The 23,315-nt window shown below is 41.9% G+C and overlaps 1 protein-coding gene across 3 annotated transcripts in view; it reads left to right on the forward strand.

Moving 5' to 3' along the window:
* The window catches only part of LOC107390709 (kazrin), a 226,607-nt gene continuing 203,292 nt past the window's right edge, over nucleotides 1–23,315 (forward strand). The window contains exon 1 of one of the 3 annotated variants that reach the window (XM_054746359.2): nucleotides 1–414. In XM_054746359.2, the coding sequence (XP_054602334.2) occupies nucleotides 339–414 (76 nt within the window). In that variant the 5' untranslated portion in view covers nucleotides 1–338. The remainder of the gene's footprint in view (nucleotides 415–23,315) is intronic. The other 2 variants (XM_015967571.3, XM_015967572.3) reach the window with 2 other exon arrangements.

Raw genomic sequence — 23,315 nt, forward strand, 5'->3', positions numbered from 1 at the left:
TCATGCTGCGCTCTCCATCTGAAGCAGCGCCACACTGGAGCACTAATGAGCAGGCTGAGAGCAGCCTCGGCACACAGATCTCCCATCAGCTGAGGTGAAGAAGCAGCTCTGACGGCGTTCCAGGCACTGATCTGCTGTCAGCCAAGAGACGACGGTTGAAGGTAAACGACGTTGCCAGGAAAGGCGTGGGAGAGGTGGTGAAGAGTTATCAAAGGCAAAAGCAGAGAGAGTGGAGAAAGACAAGTCTGCTCCGGTGTAGAAACCAGTCCACTTCGCACTTGGAGGCTGACCCTCGGTTCACTTTCCCTGCTGAGAGGAGCACCGATCCCCTCTGAGCCATGGAGGAGACACTCACCTGTAGTCGGAGCCCTTTCTCCCAGGTGTTTGGGCGTCAGGGTCAACTCATGCAAGCCAGTAAGTAAAGTTAATCTAGAATTAGTTGAAATTAGAGATGTGATTTCTGCCATTTAGAATTAATAAATTGTTCTTAATAGATTATTTCAAATGAAAATAAATGCAACGTTGTTATGTAATGGAGGTGTTTACTTGGGAAACAGTGTTTTAACGTGTGGAAAATAGATGATATTAAAAAGAAGCATCACATTCTGCTCTGGCACTGTTGTGCTTTTATGTTTGTGCTGCAGCTGGACAGTGATGCGGTGTGGCTCGCCAGTGTGTTAACACTGATGGGCTGTGAGAGAGATGTCAGGTGTGAACATGTGTGTGAACATGTGGCTCTGCAGGATCGTATCTCACTTTCCTCCACCCCTTTGATGCCAGTCTGGCTGCACGTGCCACAGGTCTCATCAGCAGGGGAAATGACTGGTAGCATGAAATAATTAGATGCAATAAAAGCTGAGTGATATAATCCGGTAAAATAGGATCTTTGATTTTTATTTGTGGGGGCGCAGGAATGTTGTCAGTTGACTACATTTTGTACCCAGACGTGGATATTTTTATCCACCTGGTTGTCAAAATATGAGCTGCTGCATGAATTAAATATTTATTATAGTTCATGGTGGGAAAGAAGCAACACCCTCTATTTATTCATCAGTAAAGAATAACAGCGATCCAGTCTTTAACAGGTTTTGGAGTGATTCACCTTTCAGAAAACACAAAACGGATGTTGTGATGTCTTTGTTTCTTAAAGAACCTTTGTAGACAGTTCTCCAAAATGAAGATTCTACCTGTAAGTGTAAGTTAGTCTGCTGCTATATTTACAGGGGTTAGAAAACGGGAAAAAGCATTTTGTGACCAGCCCAGTGATACTCCTAATCTTTCAGTATTCTGTTAGCTTTATTTTAGCATAAACAATGTAAGTGAATGGTAACAGCTAGCATTTCCACTGAAAAAGTCATGAAAATGACTTAATAATGAAACACATTTTCATTGGTGACCTCGATAATCACATCGACTGCAAATGAAAATAACAAGTGGCATGAAGGAACTGCAGGAGTCGACTTAGACTTGGGATGACATTACAACAAAACGCCGCTGTAAACCATCGCTGCAAGGCACAATTATTAGATACGGCACCCCCAAAATATTTTAATCTGATTATTGGGGTCACCAAGAAGGAGGAAAATCATTATTCAGTAATTTTCATGACTTTCTCACACAAAATGCCAGCTGTTACCATTCACTTATATTGTTTAAGCTAAGCTAAAGCCAATGGAATACTGCCAGATAAGGCAGATGACTGGGCTGGTTACAGAAATGCCTTTTCCCACTTATCTAACTCTGGAAATATATCAGCTGATTACATTTCCCTTAGGGGTGGAATATCCACTTAAAGTAAGGTTGATAACTGGAATCAAACTGGACTAGAGCCAGGGGCGTGTCCAGGGAGTGGCCTGGGGTGGCACATGCCACCCTTGGAATCTGAATGGCCACCCCATGTGTCACCACACTGAATTCCTTTTAAATAGTATTTTCATTGTCCACAAAAGGCTTGGGGTAAAAAAGAAAAAGCATAACAATTGGTGTCACCCATGCACAAAGTAGTGCCTCATCTGGGCCACCCCATTTTAAAAGATCTGGACACTCCACTGACTAGAGCACCATTCTTGTCTTTGTCAGCTATTCTGGTGTCAACCCGCTATTTTGATTAGAATTTTAAACCCATAGTGCCCAGGGGCCTCATTTATCAAGCTTGCTTACGCACAAAACAGGGTAGGAAAACTGCGTACGCAACTTTCCACGCAAACTTTGGGATTTATGAAAGAAAACTTAGCAGAAAAATGTGCGCAACTTTAAGTGAAGGACCTGGCTTATGCTCATTTTGGACATGGAGAGCACCTGCAGTGCTGCTGCTGAGAAGGATAAAATTATGAATCCAGCAGCGTTATCACTTGTACTGCTTTGTTTTCACACAGAACAAGACCCCCCACACATGCACACACACGCGCGCGTAGATACACATGCGTGCACACACACACACACACACACACACACACACACACACACACACACACGAGCACACGACACACACACATAGCCTGAAGTGCAGAATACGGAATGCAGAATATCAGCAGGGGGACAGAATGAGACACAATGTCACGAGTCTGTGACAGTGTGTGTGTCCTGTCACTGTGACCTGATTGATGATGCGTCCTGGCTACTTGTACAGGGGAGATCTCCGTTTGGCTGACCAGTTAGCGCATGTGACTTTCTCCTTGGAGTCTGGGGATTGAATCCTGATTGGACCATTTTTTTTAATATCCGCCACAGATCTCTCTGAGGAATTCACAACATTGACGGCTTCAGCAACGCTGTGCCACTCCATGGATTTTCTCTTATTTGTTTTGCAAAAGTATTTCCTTTCATTTCTCCACCTCACCCACAAGTACCTCAATTTCTGCTTCTGTGAAATTGCGCTTCCTTGATCTGCCTTGATCTACGGTAGCCATTGTCATTGGCGGAGCGCTGCAACAGCCGGCTTATGTATATGCATGAGGTCCACAAGGCACTTTGCACTGACTATTTATGGCAGTAAGTGGGCGTGGTGAGGGCGGGATGTGACAAAAATGCAGCTGAGAAACATTCTCGTTAGTCTCCGATTTATGAAGCAGAGATTGCGTGCAGCTGTGCGTACTCCATGTTTGATAGATCACAAACCTGCTTGGCGTGAGTACATATTTTTGCTGAGCTTAAGTACGGTTTTAGTAAGGATTCTACGCCATGTTTGATAAATGAAACCCCAGGTCATGTGGCTGCAGAACAAGCTCAAATCACTACACTTCCTCTGCCATGCTGGGGGTTGGTATAAGGTCGGAAGAACTGTTTCAGAAATCTTTGTTCAGACGCAACTTTACAAATTTAAGATGTGCTGCCATGTTCTTAGAGAGAAGATATTTTTTCCTGCTACTCTTCCAAACAAGCCAAACTTGTCTTTTTCTGATTATGATGTCAGGGAATTTAACCTTTAACCTCCAAACACCTGTTGAGTCTTTAACTTAGCTTTTGAATGGTATTGTACCTTCAATTCCTGAAAAGACCGGCATCTGACATAAATGTTTCCTCCCTGTGGATAATCTTTGTCTACTGAGCTTCAGTTTGACCTTTACCCTTTCACAGGAATATTCTGTAGCAGCAGTTGCACCTTAAAGGTCATTGGTGCTGTCTTCCCTCCTTGAGACGGTGTTAACACACACCTGTGTGCTCCACACCAGCATGCCCACTCATGCTCATATAAAAGTGGTTTAATTTGCTGATAATCAGAACAAGTATGCGTATTTGATCAGCAGCTCCTGGCTGATATTTTACCCTTCAATTCCTATAGAAACTCCCAGGTTTTTCCATTTTGGCCTCATTTTCATTTAATAATTAATGTCATGGCTGATTCTGTTGTTTGTGTTTGTAGACTTGAGGTTAGTCATAAACAATTTAAGAACCTGGTAAAGATGGGATCATTTTTATATCTGATCCGTGAAACTAAAACATGACTGAGGGTTTACATTCTGTCGGACAAAACCGCGGTAAATTTGATTCATGTTGGGATCATTTCCTGCATTTTGAGAGGATGGCGGCTCGTTCTGATCCAGTTCCATTTGCTAAAACTTTAATCTCGCTGTTTATGTCTCTGGATTGGAGCTCACAGTGAATTTTTATACATTTGAGGAAAGTGTCTAGAGGTGCTGTGATGTCTTGATCCAAAGTACTCAACCTTCAGCCATTTGTTATTTAGTATCCAGCATAATTTAAATGAGTTTGTTGGTTTGGAGTAGACTTATACTGGTGTCTGCCCAGCAAGTTCATTGGTTTTGTTTTCTTGCCTTTTCTTATTTGTGCTAAAACACATTATGAGGCTTGTTTTTGGACTTGACCGAGCTCGTACAGTTTCTTATTTTACTGTTTATTCATGAATAAATAATAACCTGCTTTATGGTTTCTGTTAGGCAACAAGAAAACGGTCCCTATTTTTGTTGTTGTTACATTTGTTTTAAAGTGCAGAACAGAAACAGAATTGGGTATTCTTTAAATTGGTATAATTAAATTATTATAATCACAAATAGAAGTTCAGAGAGAACAAATTGATTCTTCTGGTTCTCATCTCCTGCTCCTTCTCCCTGACTATGACCAAACTTGGTCAAGGTTGTGGCATTTAGCTGTGTGTTGCCTCTAATCAGTCCAGGTGAGGGTGGCTCAAAACTAAACGCCAGCTCTCTGGTTGTGTGAAAATGACATTAGCGTTGTGTGTGTGTGTGTGTGTGTGTGTGTGCGCTGTGATGAATCACGGTCGATCGTGCGCTATACCCAACTTATCTATGCTCTTTGAAGCTTGTGCTGCAAGGCTGCGATTTTGGATGTGTGAGAAAAGCAGGGGAGGAAAGGAGGGGGGGAAAGAAAGTGAGCAAGCTGCAAACGGTGTGAATAAGAGATGGATGTTTCGTTCTATTTTTAGCCCGGTTACATACTGTTGCACAGTTGTTGGAGGACTAATCCACAACTGTGCTGACCCGCAATATCAAAACAGCAATTATGTGGGGATTTAACGTAAAATGTGTTTTGTTATCTGTACCCGTCACCCATCAGTCTCTCGTGCAAAGCCCTGCCTGAATGAGCCTTGCACACGCCCAAAGACTTGAATGTTGACAACTTTCTGGCAGGATCCTGGCAGAATAAACACCTGACAGAATTTGTTGTCTATAGTTTTTTTTCTTTCTCATGAATCAAATTCACGTGGCAGTGCCGCTGCTTCGTTCCTTTGACTCCCTGCTGGTGGTGTGATTTATGTTCAGTCTTGTGATGTGTCACCAGAAATCCCTCACCAGCTCCTGTTTTTTTGGGACAAGTGTGACTGCATGTAGAATGAGAACTCTTATTTTCTTTTCTTTCATTTTAAGGGGACTTGTTTTTTCTTAAAGGCGCACTTTGTGGTTTTGCATGCTTTTAGCACCCCCTAGTGTCCATTGTTAATTCTATGTGGTGAAACCACTGTGCATTTCTTTTTATATCTTAATCTAACTGCTGAAATGTCTCCACAGCCTTCATTAGTGTCTACAGGAGTTATTCATCACTAAATCTTTCAAATCTGCTGTGTTCATGAAGCAGGAAGCAGACTGCAGTGCTAGCATGTCAGCTCCACTTTTCTAAGCCCAACAAGGACCGGACCGGCACTCTAAAGTTGCAAGTGCGATATTCTGGCCACACGCGGTGGGGGTCAGAGCGATATGTCATTAACCATGTAAATTTTGGCTCATACTGGCTCAAGAAAATTATTGAAAAATATGAAAAAGTTGCATAGTATGGCTTTCAGTTATAATTATTCAATGGTCGATTCAAAACATGTTCAAAAGGTGCTTGCACCAGATCCCTTTCAAATAAAGTGGTTTTAATTAGTTTTGTTCTTGACATTTCCAGTACCTTCCAGAATGAGCTGTTTTCAGGGCTCTGCTGTTTTAAGAAAACAAACTGGAGCTGGCCGCGCCCACCTATCCCACGCTCGGGTTGCTATAAGCTGAGAAGCTCATATCTGCAAGGGGCTCGAAGTAAAGCCACTGCTCTTCCAGCAGACAAAATGGATGCATGTTTTTTCATATCTGAAGTGTTTCTAGAGCCATTAGAAACTCAAATGGAGGTACAGTTGATTGCAAAAAGGGAGTTTTGCACAACATGTCCCCTTTAAAATTAAAACCACCCCAAGTGCTTTTCCCAATAACTAACTTTTGAAAATAACCACGCTGTCAGCTATGAACCCTAACAAGATTTGTTCCTCTTAACCATCAAAAACAAATCCCAGAATAATAATGTCATCCAATCAGAGGCAGTTTATCACTCATCTAATCTGTGGCTTATTGATAGAACTAATATTGATCAGCTTCTGACATTTTCAGCAATTATTTTCTCTCGTTTTATCTCCCTGCCCTAATTACACAAGCCAGCCCTGTCACTTAGAAAATAAACCGGCGTGTAAAATGATTAATGTCAAACATGAATTCGTTTTCCTTATTTGTTGATTTGGATTTTGGTCCTTTTGAAGTAAATCACTTTTAATTATTCCATATAATCTTACCAATGTTCAGAATAACCCACACAGCTCAGGGCTTCTTACATAAACCGCAAAAAGAGCACAGCAGCTGACGAATGAGAAGGTAAAGTGTGAAATGAGTTCAGCTTATTGTTGTGTATTTTAGCTGAACTAAATAAGACTCTCCTTAAATACCACAATAATTAAAGTTTTAGTCGCCTTCCCTGTGAGACTCTGTTAAAGGCAGCTGGAGGAGAGAGACAAGCTCCTGTTTAGACTCAAACTTCCTCCTAGCGGCTCGGTAAACCGTCGTCAAATCTGTGCTCGCGAGGGGTGAATGTGATTAGAAGTTTTAATGCGTGACCACTTCAGGTGTAGCTCATATTTTGGTTTTCTTTGAAGTGATTAATTCCTCTCCTTCTGCCACTTATGGTTCCAGCACACACATTCCTCGCACCTCCTTACTCGGCTGGTTCTCCTGCAGCGAGAGATTAGCTTTCTGCTGCTGGTGTTGCTAATCGTGCAGACGGAACCATTCTGCAGGAAGTTTGCTATACGGACACAATATTAACATCCTGGGATTTCATTTTAATCATACAAATGTGAGACATAATTATAGAATGTTAAAGACCAAGTTCACTCATTTTTCAACACATTTGCAGTGGTCTCTAGAATAAATGAACTCCTTGTGAGATGGTCTTTGTGGGGAAAAAAAGCTCTGGCGCTGGTGTTTCAAGAACTAGAAGTTAGCAGAGGTAAACAGAAGACACGTATTGGAGTCTTCTTTCCTGATATTTGAACATCTCGCCACTGATTGACTAACAGCAACACAACTCTACCACTGACTCTGTTTGCTTTGCAACATTATCTTATCTCCACTAATAACACAAGCCTGGAGGAGTTCTGCTATGTGGTGAAGTAGCTGATGCTAACGATTAGCTTTACTAGCTGACAAATGCTTTGTTTTCTCCTGGATGCTAAATCAACAACTTTTTCAATAACGAGCCAAGATGGATGAGTTCATGAATGCCATTTTCAACCTGACGTGCAATTGACCTTCTTTTCTAGTCCGAGCATTTCTCTGTCTATTTTCTATTGGAAGCTAATGCAGGCAATAGGGGAGGAAGACTATTTTCACGCCTGCATGTGAAACTCCGTAACGATCATATTTCACAAATAACAAGTAAAACAACAAATTCTTTTGGCAAACTTGATCTTTAAGTGGAACTTTTATGTTTTTGTGTCGTTAGCATCTCACGACTTAGCTCCCCGGTTGCCTATTGATGCAAATTCACATCAAACCACTTCTGGCTTTAAAGCGCTCTGCTCAAGTATCAAGATTAGTACTTTCATCAAAACGCTGCTACATCCAGTCTTGCACATGTCTACTGCCCTCTGGTGGGGGATCTGCATATGACAAGGACCAATTTAATTCATTTTGGATTGTTTTATTGTGATACTTCAATAATGTCATAAAGTAAGTAAGTAAGTAAGTAAGTAAGAAGTAAGTAAGTAAGTAAAAGTTTATTTATATTTCGCCTTCCACAGATGTAAATCACAAAGCGCTGTCCAACATGATAAAGATCAGGGCAACTACCTCTAACCAATAAAAACATCAGAAAAACAATAGCAGTGATAAACGTAGAAAATAAAATCATGAGTATAAACAAAGTGAAGGTGTGAACCCGAACAAAGCCATCTTTTTGAAATATTTAGGGAGGGAACACCTGGATGAAGTGGATAAAGTACTTAATTAGAGGTGTGCATTGGCAAGAATCTGTCAATCTAATATTCATCACAGTAGAAAGGAGATGATAAGATATATTCCAATGCTAAAAGCCAGACGATCTTTGCACAATTTTGATGTTGTTGTTCCCTCAGAACTGCTACCACCTAGTGGGTGGAGTTTGAATTGCACCACACAAAATACATATGATTGTACGTAAATTCTCTATGAAAATATTGCATTTGAATATTGATTCAGTATCAGATATTTCAGTGTATTGATATTTCCTGACATCCTTATATTTTATAGTTGTTATTTTAACATTAGCCTATAAATAATTCAGTAAAAAAAATAAGTTGTTAATATTACATGGTTCAACCAATAAATGATCAATTAATAATCAACAAAACAAATGAAAACTCAACATGCTACCAGAAAAAAATAAAATCAGTTATGGATTGATGATGTCTGATTGGTTTAAAAAAAAAGCAACACCTGCAGTAATTTAATACATATATAAACACTCTGTTTTGGAAGTTAGATGAAAGCATTTTGTTATACATGTTGTAGAATTTAAGAGTCATGAAGTTTGTAGGGGCCCTGCCGGAGGAAAACCCGTTCAGCTGATTAGTCATTTACACCAGGAAGTAGAGTTTTCTACTGGTTGGCATCTTCTTTTTAAAGAGATTCACTCTTTTCACATTCACAGCAATTTGCATTTACTGCAAAAAAAAAAAAATAAAAAAAAATAAAAGGTTTGCTGAAGCCGGCTGGAGAAGCTAACTCCAACTTACCTTTTGACCAGACTTGTTATTGACAGATGAATGCAGGTCATCCATCTGCACCAGCAGGCTGGACTTTCCTCTCATGCAGTTAACAGCGATGTTGCACTGGGAGCCAAATCTACTCAAAATCACACGAGAGAATAATACTGGTGTCCATGCATCCATGCTGCAGTCCTTAAAGTGTTCTTATTTTTGAATCAGTATGCAGGAATGCCTGAGTGGAACTTGTTTACACATGTTTCTCTGGGAGCTGCAGGAGTTTCTGTCAAGCTGCTCTGAGGACTGTTCTTATAATAGACAGACAAAACTCCACACAGGAAACGCATTCTGCCACTGCAGCCATTTCAGTTTTACCTAAAACTACAATTTACCTTTTCCTCTCGCAGGCCCAGGTCTTAAAGTGGAAGTTCTCAGCTTCTGTTAATCTCCAGATCAATGAGGAAGCTTTAGGAGCCTCGCTGAGGAGTCAGCCGTCTTTATATCTCCTCTCATCCTACTTCTATCCTCCACCGAGCCACACTTCTAAATTAAACTTTGTGTGTTTGCTCACACCAGCATGGGGATTAAAACAAATACAAATTAGGTTTATTTAAAATGGTTGCAGAGTCAGAAGACTCAGGACCAGTGAACCAGAAAATAAACTTCTATTCATTTCACTCACAGGATGGTGCACATCAAAAAACATGTCTTTTACTTTTCTGAGCTTCCCAAAAAAGAAGTTTCAATGTTTTACTTTGAACAAAAGGTCACCATTTGCAGAGCCAGTCGGATTTAGTGAATCTTGTGATGAACAGCTTTAAAAGAATGCCTGAACAATGCTCACATATATACCAAGAGTTAAATGCGTGTTTTCTGTGAGAATTCTCAAAGCCTCGGCTGTATTTCATGACATTTGATGGACCTGCATGAAAAAAGCGATCCAAAACAGGGCAGATTTCTCAAAGCATGACTGAGCTTCAAACACCCAGGTGACCAGTCTTCAGAAGAAGAGTCGAAAGAAAAAGTTTCTTACTTCAAAAGAGAAATGCAACCTGTATGGTGCTTTCATTCTATTAAAACTGTGGCAATAATAATTTATTGGAATTTAAGAGAAAAAGGCCATTTATTGACTTTTCATTCATTTATTTTGAATTTCTCAGCAGGGATAAAAGGGTGGCAGAAGGTGGAGATTATGCGTCCATTCATATTTGTTTATTAAAGTAAAAGTGATCTCATCTGCATGCAGAAGCAGGGGCGGGGTTAGGCCTGGCTACTTGGGCTGAAGCCCCAGATGTTTCATAGAAAGTCCCGGATCTATATCGCAGAAGTAACATGCAGTACCAAAGTCCAACAGAGAGGGAGCAGCTGGCAGTAGTTTGTATACAGCCTGCCTGAGCCTCCACCACTGAAGAAGCCCTTCAGCAGCCGGCTTCTTCTGCACTCTCTGCCTGAAACACATGAGTGAAGATGGACATAAGGACGTTTTTAGACCAAAAGTACGGCGACAGAACCCCAGCTTTGATGAGACTGGTGCTGACTCAGGTTTGTGAGTCTTATTTGAAAATATTTGTTGTGCTGCTGGTTTGCCTAAAGTTAGCTTACTATCAGGTAAAGTTGTTGGAGAAAGAAAGGGAATACTTACTATCATCTCACACTAAACACTAACAGGAACAATACTCTGCCCTGAATATGCTTAATATGTAGCTTCAGATTAAAAATTATGTGGTACAAGACAAACATGATGTTGACTAGTGCGTGTCACGTGTGTGCGTGTGTGCGCACACGCGTGTGTGTGTGCGTGTGTTAATCCCCGGATGTTCTTCAGTCCTTAATCCGCCCCTGTGCAGAAGCAGATGTTTGGAGAGCAAGTTTAAAGAGAAACTTACTTACTGTATCTGAAATACAATCGGTCACTCTGAGTGTCACATGTGAGCTGGTCATGAAAATAGCCTTCTACCTCTATTTCCTAGCCTGGCAAGACTTCCTATATATGTAAATATATGGCCTGGCTACGATCCATTGAAACAACCCACTCATAGGGGCAGAGTCTATGGTTGTCTTTCAAACTGTCTCTGCATCCAGTTGATGTCCTCACCACTACGGATGTCAGTCAACAGGGCAGTTCACCACCATTCGAGCAGAAGCAGATGTATCTTTTTTTAAATAAATGACTTAAGTAGCTTTATCTTCTCATGTCTCTATGAAAAACCTATGTCTAAATAGTCCAATGATGCCAAAGAGGCTTCAAACGAGTGCAGTTCCTGAGCCGGTGCTAGGAACCTGCCCAACAAGCACAAAGCGATGTGATTGGCCAGAAACAAAACTGCTTGTGCCAATGGTAGACCTAATGAGGCTACAATGGACTGTGTCTAGACCGACCTGCAGAGCAAACTCCACATTTCTAAGCTACCTATTTTCTGCATTAGCCACCAAAGATGGGGAAACGCTCGGGTCAGTAAAAAAAAGACACACAGACCTACGTCATGCTGTAAAAAACATTCATGGTAAATGGTCTGTATTTAATACAGCACTTTCTAGAGTCCTAGAACCTCCCCAAGATGCTTTACAACACAGTCATTCACCCATGCACACACACATTCATGGTAGAAGCTAGCCATTAGCATTAGCAGCTTCATAACACGACCGAGCCATTTCAGGCTTGTGTAATTTGTGGAGATAAAACATCAATGTTGCAAAGCAAGCAGATGCTGTGGAAGAGTGTCTTTGCTGTTAGCCAATCGGAGGTGAGATGTTTGCATATCATGAATAATAATGAACAAGACTCCAAATCCATCCACCCATTTTCTGAACCCGCTTTGTCCATGTGGGGTCGCGGGGGTGGGGGTGGGGAGCTGGTGCCTATCTCCAGCTGTCAACGGGCAATCAGGCGGGGTACACCCTGGACAGAGAGCCAGTCCATCGCAGGGCAACACAGAGACACACACACACACACACACACACACACACGCACGCACGCACGCACGCGCATGCGCACGCACACGCACGCACGCACGCACGCACGCACGCACACACACACACACACACACACACACACACACACCTAAGGACAATTTAGACTGACCAATCAACCTAACAGTCACGTTTTTGGACTGTGGGAGGAAGCCGGAGTACCCGGAGAGAACCCACGCATGCACAGGGAGAACATGCAAACTCCATGCAGAAAGATCCCAGGCCAGGAAGCGAACCCAGGACCTTCTTGCTGCAAGGCAACAGCTCTGCGCAGGCCCAAGACTCCAAAGCATGCCCCCAAATCCACCAGCTCACTTCTAGTTCCGGAAACAGGATCGTCAAAGCTTGTTTTCTACAGAGAGTGACTCATTTGTTCATGCTAAAGACACATAAAATAAAAAATAAGTAAACAAGTGAATGAGAGATTTAACTAGTTTACTATGGCGTCAGATACAGTGATCTTCTGGCTTTATGGTTTAAATAATTGCATTTGGTAAAATAAGACAACTTTAAAGTCAGGAGTATGTAACCTACAAAGGGATGATTATCATTTTGGTAACTTATAAAAGACACTTTAGGCTAAATCATTTGAGTTTCTTCTTGATTTGTGTTCCTGCCGGCAGCATAGAGTCCACACACTGAAACACTGTAGTGTGGTGACTCAGCACAAGCTGGCAGGGCTACCAGGAAGGAAGCTGCATACTGAAACGTGTTCATTAAAAATATTAATAAATGCAATGTTTGTTTTTGACTCTTTCTTGTTTCACCGTATCTTGAGGCAGGTGTAGTTTTGGGAATAATAGTTGAATCGGCATAAATAAATAAATAAATAAATAAAGAGCACTTGAGAATTTGATGTCGACCTTTGAAGTCCCTCTCATCGTATTATACAATTCAAATGAAACCTTTAAGAAAGACTCATCTTTATTCTATTTGAATGCTCAGCAAGAGTCAAGCTAAAGGTCAGGTCCGCTGTGATCCTCACCCGACGCTGAAACCAGGCTTTATTTAGAGTTATCATTATTTCCCAGCACGTTTCACGTTCTTTAGCTCTTACGTCACAAGTTTCCTATTGGTTGCTTTTATCTTCAGCTGCAGGTGGACGACGCATCAGCAGCAGTGAGATTTTTTCAGCCAGGCGCGTCAATCCTAGTCCGTAATCCTTCGCTTTTCTGCTTTTCCCTCAGTTTCAGATGCCTGTGCTCTCCCATCTAGACAATCCATCTCCACCATGCTTTCCTGTGAGATGAGCGATCACTGATGTGCGATAAAAGCTTAGACTTTAATCCCAAACACACACCAGATTACAGAACAAGTGTTACACGCGTGAAGTGAAGCAGCAGATAACACCATGACATTGAGAGCGTGCGGCAGAGGAGTTTGTTTCATTTGTGTTTCAACGATTATTTAAGATGATTTCCAACCGAAAACATGTTTAAATTTATTGCAGCAAAACTAATTTGGTTGAGCTTCCAATGGATTTCCCACGGAGTGAACAAAATATTATGGAAAATTCCAGGACGTTTCATTACGGTGGTAACAGTTTCACTTCAAAATTCAATATGGCTGCATTTAACAGAGCTCTCAAGCATCATGCTTCACACTCACACTCACACACACACTCACACACACACACGTACATACTGCAAGACACACTTTTGTTTAAATTAAGTTAAATACTTTTTGTAGGCTATGTGGCTAAACCTGTTCTATATCAACCGGTTCTCGTCAGGTGTTTGTAGAAAGCAGGATGTAAATTTAATTTGTCCATCCATCCGCCCGACCATTTTCCTCTGCCTGTCTGTGTCGGAGAGGTCCAGACTTCCATCTTCCCACCACTTGGGCCAGCTCCTCTGGGGGAACCCTGAGGTGTTTTCAGGCCAAAAGAGTCTTCCTTTAGGTCTCTAACCTCACCATGAAGGCCTCCAGGAGGCCTCCTGACCAGCTGCCCAAGCTCCTCTCAAAGTGGAGGAGCAGCGGCTCTACTCCAAGCCCCTCCCGGATGACAAAGTTTCTCCCCACAGGCCAGAAGAGCCCTGTAGGACTCCCTTTTCACCTAGCATCCCTAACTGGTTTCTGGGGTTACTGCTACAGCAGACACAGATAGCCCTGCAGCCACAGATTCGATCAACTTCCTCAAAAAGAGAGACACAGAATATGGCGGATGATGAAGCTCGCCCTGAGGTCATTGTCTTCATTCAGGACCCTTTGCTGCCCCCACTAAAGAAAAACAACAGTCTCGCCTCTAAAAGGCTAAAGTATCCAGTTTTATTCTTGTCTGTTTCAAGTTCTCCTTTCATTTCGTTATAAAAGTGTCTACCATGTCAACAAGCTGAGGCTACAGGAGCATGTTTCATCCTCTGACTCAACACCTTCCACTATAATTATTAGATTCCCCGCTGCCTTGGGGAGCCATCTCAGTCTGACTGAGGCGTTAGGGTGGCACAGCGCAGCAGGCTGCAGAGCCACACCGAGCTGCCTGAAGTAAACCCAAAGAGGTCCGACTGTGAACCGTCACACCAGTCAGAGAACTCCACTTCAAGGTCTGAGACAGCCAAAAAGAGAACACACCCAGAAAGTGAGGAAGTTATGCTGATATGTTTAATTCCAAGCCAAATAGGGCATCGGCGTAGCATTAGCGATAAAACAAACACAAAAGCACCATTATACAGGCTTCTCTTAGTGAGCAGCCTGCTGTAATGAAAATCATAAATTTGACTCAGTGTTGCTAACAGCTCTGGAAACTTTTGTTTAAAATATTCAAGCTCTGCTTCAGGCAACAAATAAAACTCCTAACATTTACTACCTGTTTATTAGAGCTTTGTCTTGGTGATTATTCACCTCGTCTTTTCTTGTCTGGGTGTGTGAAGCTGGGCTGCTGTGTGTTCCAGAAGGCTGCTTCGGTAAAAGCTCTGAGTAACACAACCCAGATTTTAGGAAACACATTTTTTCTGATCCATCATGACAACAGAGTGTAAATAATCATTCATAAGTATTAGGTTGAAGGAAGACCTCTTGCTCCAGTATCATTTTTTATTGTTGGTGTGATTTTTAATTGTCACTCTCAGATTAAACTCAGAGTTGATTAAACCATTCGAACCAAAAAAAGATTCAAAAAGACTGGAAGTGATAGTCGTTACACCCCCAGTCATTATATGATTTTAATTATATTATCATTTTTTAAAGATTAGACTTAACCCTTTGATGCATGAATTATGAAATCTTCAACCATGATTTTTTTTTACATTTTTTTTCATTCATCTTTAGGTGTTAATGCAACAAATTTCAACAAATATTTTTTGTAACATTTAATAATTTACAAATAATTTATTACATGTCCACCTCAGTGGAATGAAATATGTTGGCTTGACTTACTGAAGTCCAAACGGAGGGGCTCAAATGCAATAAAGTCTTCAACAGCTGTGCTTAATAGCAAAAAAATAAATAAATAACAATTTTGAGTTCCTGTCCACTGTAGTGACCATTATACCTCAAAGGCTTAAATTAAAACTTGTGTTACAACCATAAACACATTCCCTATTTATCTGCCTACAGAGCCCCACTTTCTAGACAAAACCGATAAACAAAACATGATTTCCATCATTAAAAAAGATGCTGTGTGACTGAAGAGATACATGCAGATAAGCCTCTCTGCGGAGGGACGGATTATTCTGTCAGACACACAAACACACACACACACACACACACACACACACACACACACACACACACACACACACACACACACACACACACATTGTAACACCCGTGCCAGGTAGCTAGACAGACAGTCTTTAGTTTGGTTAGGGTATAGTACTCCTGGGGCCCTGGGAATGTTTTATGCTGGCTTACCGTATACAAGGGCTCACAGGAGATACAATTATTTATACGTTTATGTTTTTATCTAATGTTTAATTCTATTTATGGTGGTGCCTCCACTTAGCAGGAATATAATAAATTTTCTTAACCCATTTACCACTGCCAAGAATTTACTAAAACCCAATAGGCTACTTGAGAATAAGATATGAACATTTTAATTGACATTTAACAGACATGAGCCACTTACAGTTGAATGAAAAAAAGATAATCAAAATACAGTTTTAGCCATTTGCTTAAACACGATTGACAGATGCTAAAACCAAAGGAACCCAACTTGAAGTTGTTGTGGCTCTGCCTTAAACAAAGTGTAACCATACCTTAGACAAAAGTGCTGCTTTGCACTTTGGTTGCAATTCTACAACACACTTGCTCCTTCTCACAACACACTATTTCATACATAAGACACTTTGTTCAAAAAGTAAATCTCGCAGTACCATTGGGAAAACACAGCTATTCAAAATACAAAACAGTCTGTCGTTGAAAACAATTAGACACACACCTGAAAACAATTACTAACAAATCTGAACACCAATCAGTCAGCTACAAAAAGGCCTTAGCTAAGCCATTTTGGAGAACTTTCCAGCATGGAGGGGGGGAGAGCTAGAGGCAGAGCAAGAGGAGGACGTGGACGAAGAGGCCGTGCAAGGACCATAATTTCTGATGACATTAGGGCAACTGTGGTGGACCATGTCATAAACCATGGTCTGACCATGAGGGAAGCTGGACAGAGAGTCCACCCCAATCTTAGCCGTTTCACGGTCGCATCCATCATAAGGACATTCAGACAGGAAAACAGGTATGTCTTCAATTCCTCTACTACAGTAATGTAGCTTGAGTATTTACAGTACTGTCTCATCTTACATGTATATGTAATGTACATGTACTGTTACACCAGTACTGTACTGAAGGGTGGCTCCTTGTGTTGTGACACATATAATCATGTCTTGAGATGTTTTACAGTACTGTAATACAAGTACAGTAAATGCAGTAAAATACAGTTTGTATAGTGCTGAAAAATAGAACAAAACGATTCCAAATACTGGTTGCATTGTTTTCTACAGAATGATCAGAAGACCTACTGGCGGTGGACGTCAACGCCTATTTACTGAACAACAAGAACTTGCATTAGAGGACATGGTCAGGGCAACAAATGCGATCCGTCTCCACCAGCTACAGAGTCACATAATTGCAGATAGACAGAGTTTTGGCAATATAAATACAGTATGCATTACCACCATTAGACGCATCTTGACAAAGCACCATATTACAATGAAACAACTGTACAGGGTTCCATTTCAAAGGAACAATGCCAGAGTGAAGGAACTTCGATGTGAATACGTACAGGTAAGTGTTTCAGTCCTCTACATTTACAATACAAAAGAGGAGCAGTCAAATAGCTGAGTCTGTACCATTGGATCAGTACCACATTGACACTGTATATTCAGAAAGCTAAACCGGCCCCTGTGTGATGAGGTGGTTCAATTCTGTATCAGTGTAGTTGTGTACTTTGAGTAATGCCATCCATAAAGTACTGTAAAGTACAGTAATATGTACTTTTTCTTGCAGAGAATGCTCGCCGTGGATGGAGCTACTCAGCCTCATGAGTGTGTTTACATCGATGAGGCTGGATTCAATCTGACAAAAAACAGACGACGGGGGCGTAATCTTATTGGCCGAAGGGCAATTGTGCGCGTCCCTGGGCAACGTGGAGGAAATATTACATTGTGTGCTGCCATTAGCCTTCAAGGGCTACTGCACCGTCATGCCAAATTGGACCCCTACAATTCACAGGAAATACTCACATTTCTTGATGGTCTACATGACATCGTCATACAGAATAGACCAGAGCAGCCCAGGTTTGTTGTTGTGTGGGATAATGTTAGTTTCCACCGGGCTGCTCTGGTCCAAGACTGGTTTACTCATCATGAAGGATTTGAAGTGGTGTACTTGCCCCCTTACTCCCCATTTTTGAATCCTATAGAGGAGTTTTTTTCAGCATGGAGATGGCGCTTATATGACCGCCAACCCCACGCCCGAATGCCACTTTCACAAGCAATGGAACAGGCCTGCAGAGATATTGAAATCAGGTCAATTCAGGGATGGATTAGACACACAAGGGGATTTTTTCCCCGATGTTTAGCCGGAGAAGATATTGCTTGCGATGTGGACAAGGTCCTGTGGCTTGACCCCGACAGACGGCAGGATCCATACATGTAACTTCTTTTGTGTGAAGTTCAGTTTGTTTTATTTTTGCTTTACAGTAACTGAATTTCCTGTCATATGAATTTCACTACTGTAATGTAATTGCAGTAATGTTTTCAGTATTTTATTTTTGGAATTATGAGAAACATCTGGAATTGTAACTGAATAAATACAGTACAAGTGAAGACTGCAGTATTTTATTTAAAGTAGACTAGTGTGTTGCCGCAGATATGAGAGTGTATTGACATATGGAAGTGGGCATCATTTAGTCATCAAAGTGAGGTTTTGACAAAGGATTGTTCAGTTTTGATGGCAGAGTTTGTATGTGGCATAGATGTGAATGGTTTATTTCCCAGTGTTCTTCCGTACTTGTGTGTGGAGTTTTGGCACCATGAGCCAAGTTTTGCAAAGTGTGTTCAAGCAATGGACTAAAACTGTAAACACGTTGCAGGCCTGAATCAGTGCTTGGGTGCGTAGTGGTCAAAAAACAAACAGCCCCTTTGCTCTTTGAGCAAGTAAACAAAATAAGCATGTGCACTGGTTGGGGCCATAGTCCAGCCCACTCTCACTCAATGGTCAGAACACAAAACCTTAACCAGTGTAAAACTTTACAGAACAAGATTGACACATACAATAATCACAAGGATAGGTTTTAACATGCCACGTTGCACCCACGTACATTTTAACTAAACTTATGTAACATCCAAGGAGCATAGTAAATGACTTTTTTTTCTAGTTTTTATTCAATAGAAGCAGTTTTTTTAAGTCTCATTTTAAATTACCAATAGTCTCTGTTTAATGAACTAATTTGTTTTTAATCTCAAATTTATTCACATTTTTATCTATTAATTCAGATGTTATTCCATCCATCCATCCATTTTCTGAACCCGCTTTGTCCGCGTAGGGTCGCGGGTGGACTGGCGCCTATCTCCAATTCAGACAGACCAATCAACCTAACAGTCATGTTTTTGGACTGTGGGAGGAAGCCGGAGTACCCGGAGAGAACCCACGCATGCACAGGGAGAACATGCAAACTCCATGCAGAAAGATCCCAGGCTGGGAAATGAACCCGGGACCTTCTTGCTGCAAGGCAACAGCTCTAACCACTGCTCCACTGCGCAACCATGCTATTATTCCCTTATTTTAAAAATACCTGAGCTTTATTACACAGCCCATTTCAACTGGGCTACTATATATATATATATATATATATATATATATATATTACAACTGTATGACTTCCCATGAGATTAGACTGTAAGGACAGATATTCATATTCAAGTGTTTCATGCTGATTGTTGAATTAAATCACTCTTATTTGATGCTTATCTTTGGCTAAATCACATCACAGGATGAAGATGCAGCACCATCTTTACTTTACCACACCTTTTTCACCACGTAATATCGCACGTTCAACTAATCTTTAGTTCATTTAAACATTTTAGTCATAGCTGCAGCCACATATATTGACTTACGGTGAACATTTACATAGAAGTTTAGTTTTCTTGGGATTCAGCAAACAAATCTGTTCTCTAAACAACAAAACGAGTGCAGGCAAAGAGTGTTTTCTGCCTCCAGATACGCGTCCTAGATCCAAACTTTGACAGATAACACAACTTTAGTTTGTTTTGGTACTTCAGGGATGCATTTTGAAGAGCTCCCTCGCAGACCACCCACTAACTTTGAAAGATCGCTCCACTAATGCTCTTCACATAGCAGTCTAATCTCCCCGACTCAGCCCTGTGATGTCTGTGCCGAGTCCTTCCTGTTTCTGCAGACCAACATCAGGAACAAGCAGAAGCAACAAACACGAGTGCTTTCCCCTCCACGTAAAAGTCCCGGCTCAGTTTAAGAGCCAGGAACGTTCGTGTGGAGTTACCAGAGGATGGACTTGCAGAACAAATATGGAAACAATCTTCATTCAGGGATTTAGTTGTTTCCTTTCTAACGACTTTAATTCTGTTGTTTCATTCTCTGAAATGGAGACAAGCTGTAATCCATTCATCTATCAGAGATGTCTTTTTTATAAATGGAGCACAAAAACACAAGAACGAGGACAGAGAGAGAAGGAGGATAAACAATCCTCGTGGAAAGCTTAGTAGAAAGAAAAAAAGGGGGAATATGAGGGGGCTGTGTTCTCAGCTGGAGGGAGAAATGGGTAGATATGGCAAGCTGGTGCCAGATTTTGCCTTTTAAACATGCACTCACACACATAAACACACCCACGTCTAATCACACACAGCCCCGCATCTCCAGGAAAGCACATCCCATATCTGCTCGTTTGCTTTTATTCCACCCAGAACAGCAATAACAGATACGATTAGTGGGGCTTAATGAGCTCTGTGGAGATGAGAGTTCTGCTCTCTGATTCACAGCTGCAGAAGCCCCGGGGGCTCCGCTCCACCAAACCAACCATGCATGCGCCTCACGGTGTGCACCGTTTCTGCTGCTTCATCAGAGGCGTGGAGCTCCGGAGTTGGGATTTGGCTTCACGTGCATTTCCACATGCATGTTCAATACGTCTCGTCTTCTTCCGCCTATCTGGGTCCGGGTCGCGGTGGGCAGCATCCCAACTAGGGAGCTCCAGACCATCCTTTCCTCGGCCACTTCCACCAGCTCCTCGGGCAGGACCCCAAGGCGTTCCTGGGCCAGTTTGCAGATGTACTCAAACATGTCCTGGGTCGACCGGGGGGCCTCCTGCCGGCAGGACATGCGTGAAACACCTCCCTGGGGAGGGGTCCAGGAGGCAACCTAAAAAGATGCCCAAACCACTTCAACTGACTCCCCTCGATATGAAGGAGCAGCGGCTCTACTCCGAGTCTCTCCTGAATGTCCGAGCTCCTCACCCTATCCCTAAGGCTGAGCCCAGCCACCCCGCGGAGAAAACTCATTTCGGCCGCTTGTATCCACGATCTTGTTCTCTCGGTCATTACCCAAAGCTCATGACCATAGGTGAGGACTGGGCGGTAGATCGAGAGCCTTGCTTCTGTGCCAAGGTTTTTAACCTTTCTCACATCTTCAATAATGATTTTAAGTAACCGAACATCTTATGAGGATGCTATGTTTTTATTAGTAGTTCTGACTTTCTAAAGACCTTTTTTCTGTTCAGTTCTCGAAGAAAGTCGATAAGTGGTTGACTGGAAGTTTTCAAATAGTGAAAACTTCATTTTATTTCAATTAAAGCTTGTTTAATTCATTCTGCAGGTTTACAGGCAGTTCCTAGAGGATGGGAGGCAGTATCTCCTGTGGAAGCAGCACCACCTCTGCTTTTAGCCTTAAGACTTAATTATTTGACAGAGCTCATGGTTAAATTCTGAGTGATGTCAGCCCAGTTGGATTGGGGGAGTTTTTTCCATTGGTATACTGCTATAGGCTTAAGTCTAATTCATGCTTATCAATCAGTTCCACGAAGGACAGATGCACACACATTAACAGAGAAGTTTTACCTTCGGACTTCTTCGTAACCTCAGGAGTAATGCAATTTCCCGCTAGGACAACAGAGGGCGCTTTTCGGGGCTCACGTTTTCGGTCCAAGATAGTGTATTTACTATTGCGTTTAAATTTTGTCCCCCATTTTTCACCTCTTTATGCACTCGCCACCTCTAAACCCGCATTTTCCGTTGTTTTGGTCCATTACTGAAACGTTTGCTGCATATCTTTACACTCCTCCAGTCTCGAGGGAATAAGAGAGTATGTCGGCGAGGTATTCTTCAAGCTGCTTGGCGTCTTCCGCTAGATATCATTGGCTCTATTTTTATTGGTTTAAGGGGGCAATGGTGGTGGTGTTGTTGAATTTAAAGGAAGCTGCATCATGACCAATCACAAGCTTGCGTTCTCCATCTTGTTTAGAAAAGTGGACTCGATTCCTTCTATCCTTGCGAGCCTGTTGGCGAGTCCTCGTAACGATGGATGACGGCATTGCGTGTCAACGCAGACGGAGAACTATAAATTAGGCTTTAGACTGCTGGAGGACATTCTCACCACTTTTCCACACTCTCCTTCTTTCTGCCACTACTGTCTCTATCTTCTCTGTCCAGCATGTGTACTTGTCATCTTCAACGTGTGTCCGTTGTCCTTCAGGTGTAAGTGGACTGCAGAGTCTGGACCTGAAGAGGTGTGTGTTGCGCCATGCAGTGGCGGCGTTAGGCCCGGCTACTTGGGCTGAAGCCCTGGATGTTTCATGATAAGCCCCGGATATAAATCGCGGAAGTAACATGCAGTACCAAAGTCCAACAGAGAGGGAGCAGCTGGCAGTAGTTTGTATACAGCCTGCCTGAGCCTCCACCACTGAAGAAGCCCTTCAGCAGCCGGCTTCTTCTACACTCTCTGCCTGAAACGCATGAGTGAAGATGGACATAAGGACATTTTTTAGATAAAAAATAACAACGAGAGAACCCCAGCTTTGATGATACTGGTGCTGACTCAGGTTTGTGAGTCTTATTTGAAAATATTTGTTGTGCTGCTGGTTTGCCTAAAGTTAGCTTATCAGGTAAAGTTGTTGGAGAAAGAAAGGGAATATTTACCATCGTCTCACACTAAACACTAACAGGAACAATACTCTGCCCTGAATATGCTTAATATATAGCTTCAGATTAAAAATTATGTGGTACAAGACAAATATACATGATGTTGACTTGTGTGTGTCACGTGTGTGCCCGCGCGCGTGTGTTAAGCCCCGGATCTTCTTCAGTCCTAAATCCGCCCCTGGCGCCATGCACTTGTGTAGTTGTTTAGTTTCTCCTATGTAAAGGTCTGGACAGTCCTCGTTACATTGGGCTGCATAGACAACGCCACTTTTCACTTTTTTGTGTGTTAAAGTTCATCTCATGTAGCAGGATTTACATGTCTCTTCTCAAAGTTACTCCAGACATAAGTTTGGTTCCCAGACACTTCGTTTCTCTAAAAGTTTCTTCAAGACTTCCTCTGTGCTGTGTGAACAATTCCCATGAAATGAGTCAGCTCCAGCCTGGCCACTGCACCTCATCCTGTTAGGTTTGCAGTGAAGTCTCCTTTCCAACTCTTATATTTTATTTCATCCTCTTTTATTGGTGGTGATTCTATTTTTCTCAGCACCCAGAATTCTCTGAGCAGATTTAATAAGGACGTTGCTGTTTCAACTTCACCCTTTCATTTTTTCTCTTTATTCTGCTGAAATGCAAAAAGAAAGAAAAGAGAAAAATTGCAAGTGTTTAGCTGATTTTCTTTCCCTGCATTTTCAGCCTTCTTCCACCCTCTCACCGACATTCCTCTGCCTTTCTGTCATCATTTTTATATTGCCAAAAGCAAACTGCAGGTACAACTTATT

The sequence above is a fragment of the Nothobranchius furzeri genome, chromosome 15 (genome assembly GCF_043380555.1).
Source record: "Nothobranchius furzeri strain GRZ-AD chromosome 15, NfurGRZ-RIMD1, whole genome shotgun sequence".
NCBI lineage: Eukaryota > Metazoa > Chordata > Actinopteri > Cyprinodontiformes > Nothobranchiidae > Nothobranchius > Nothobranchius furzeri.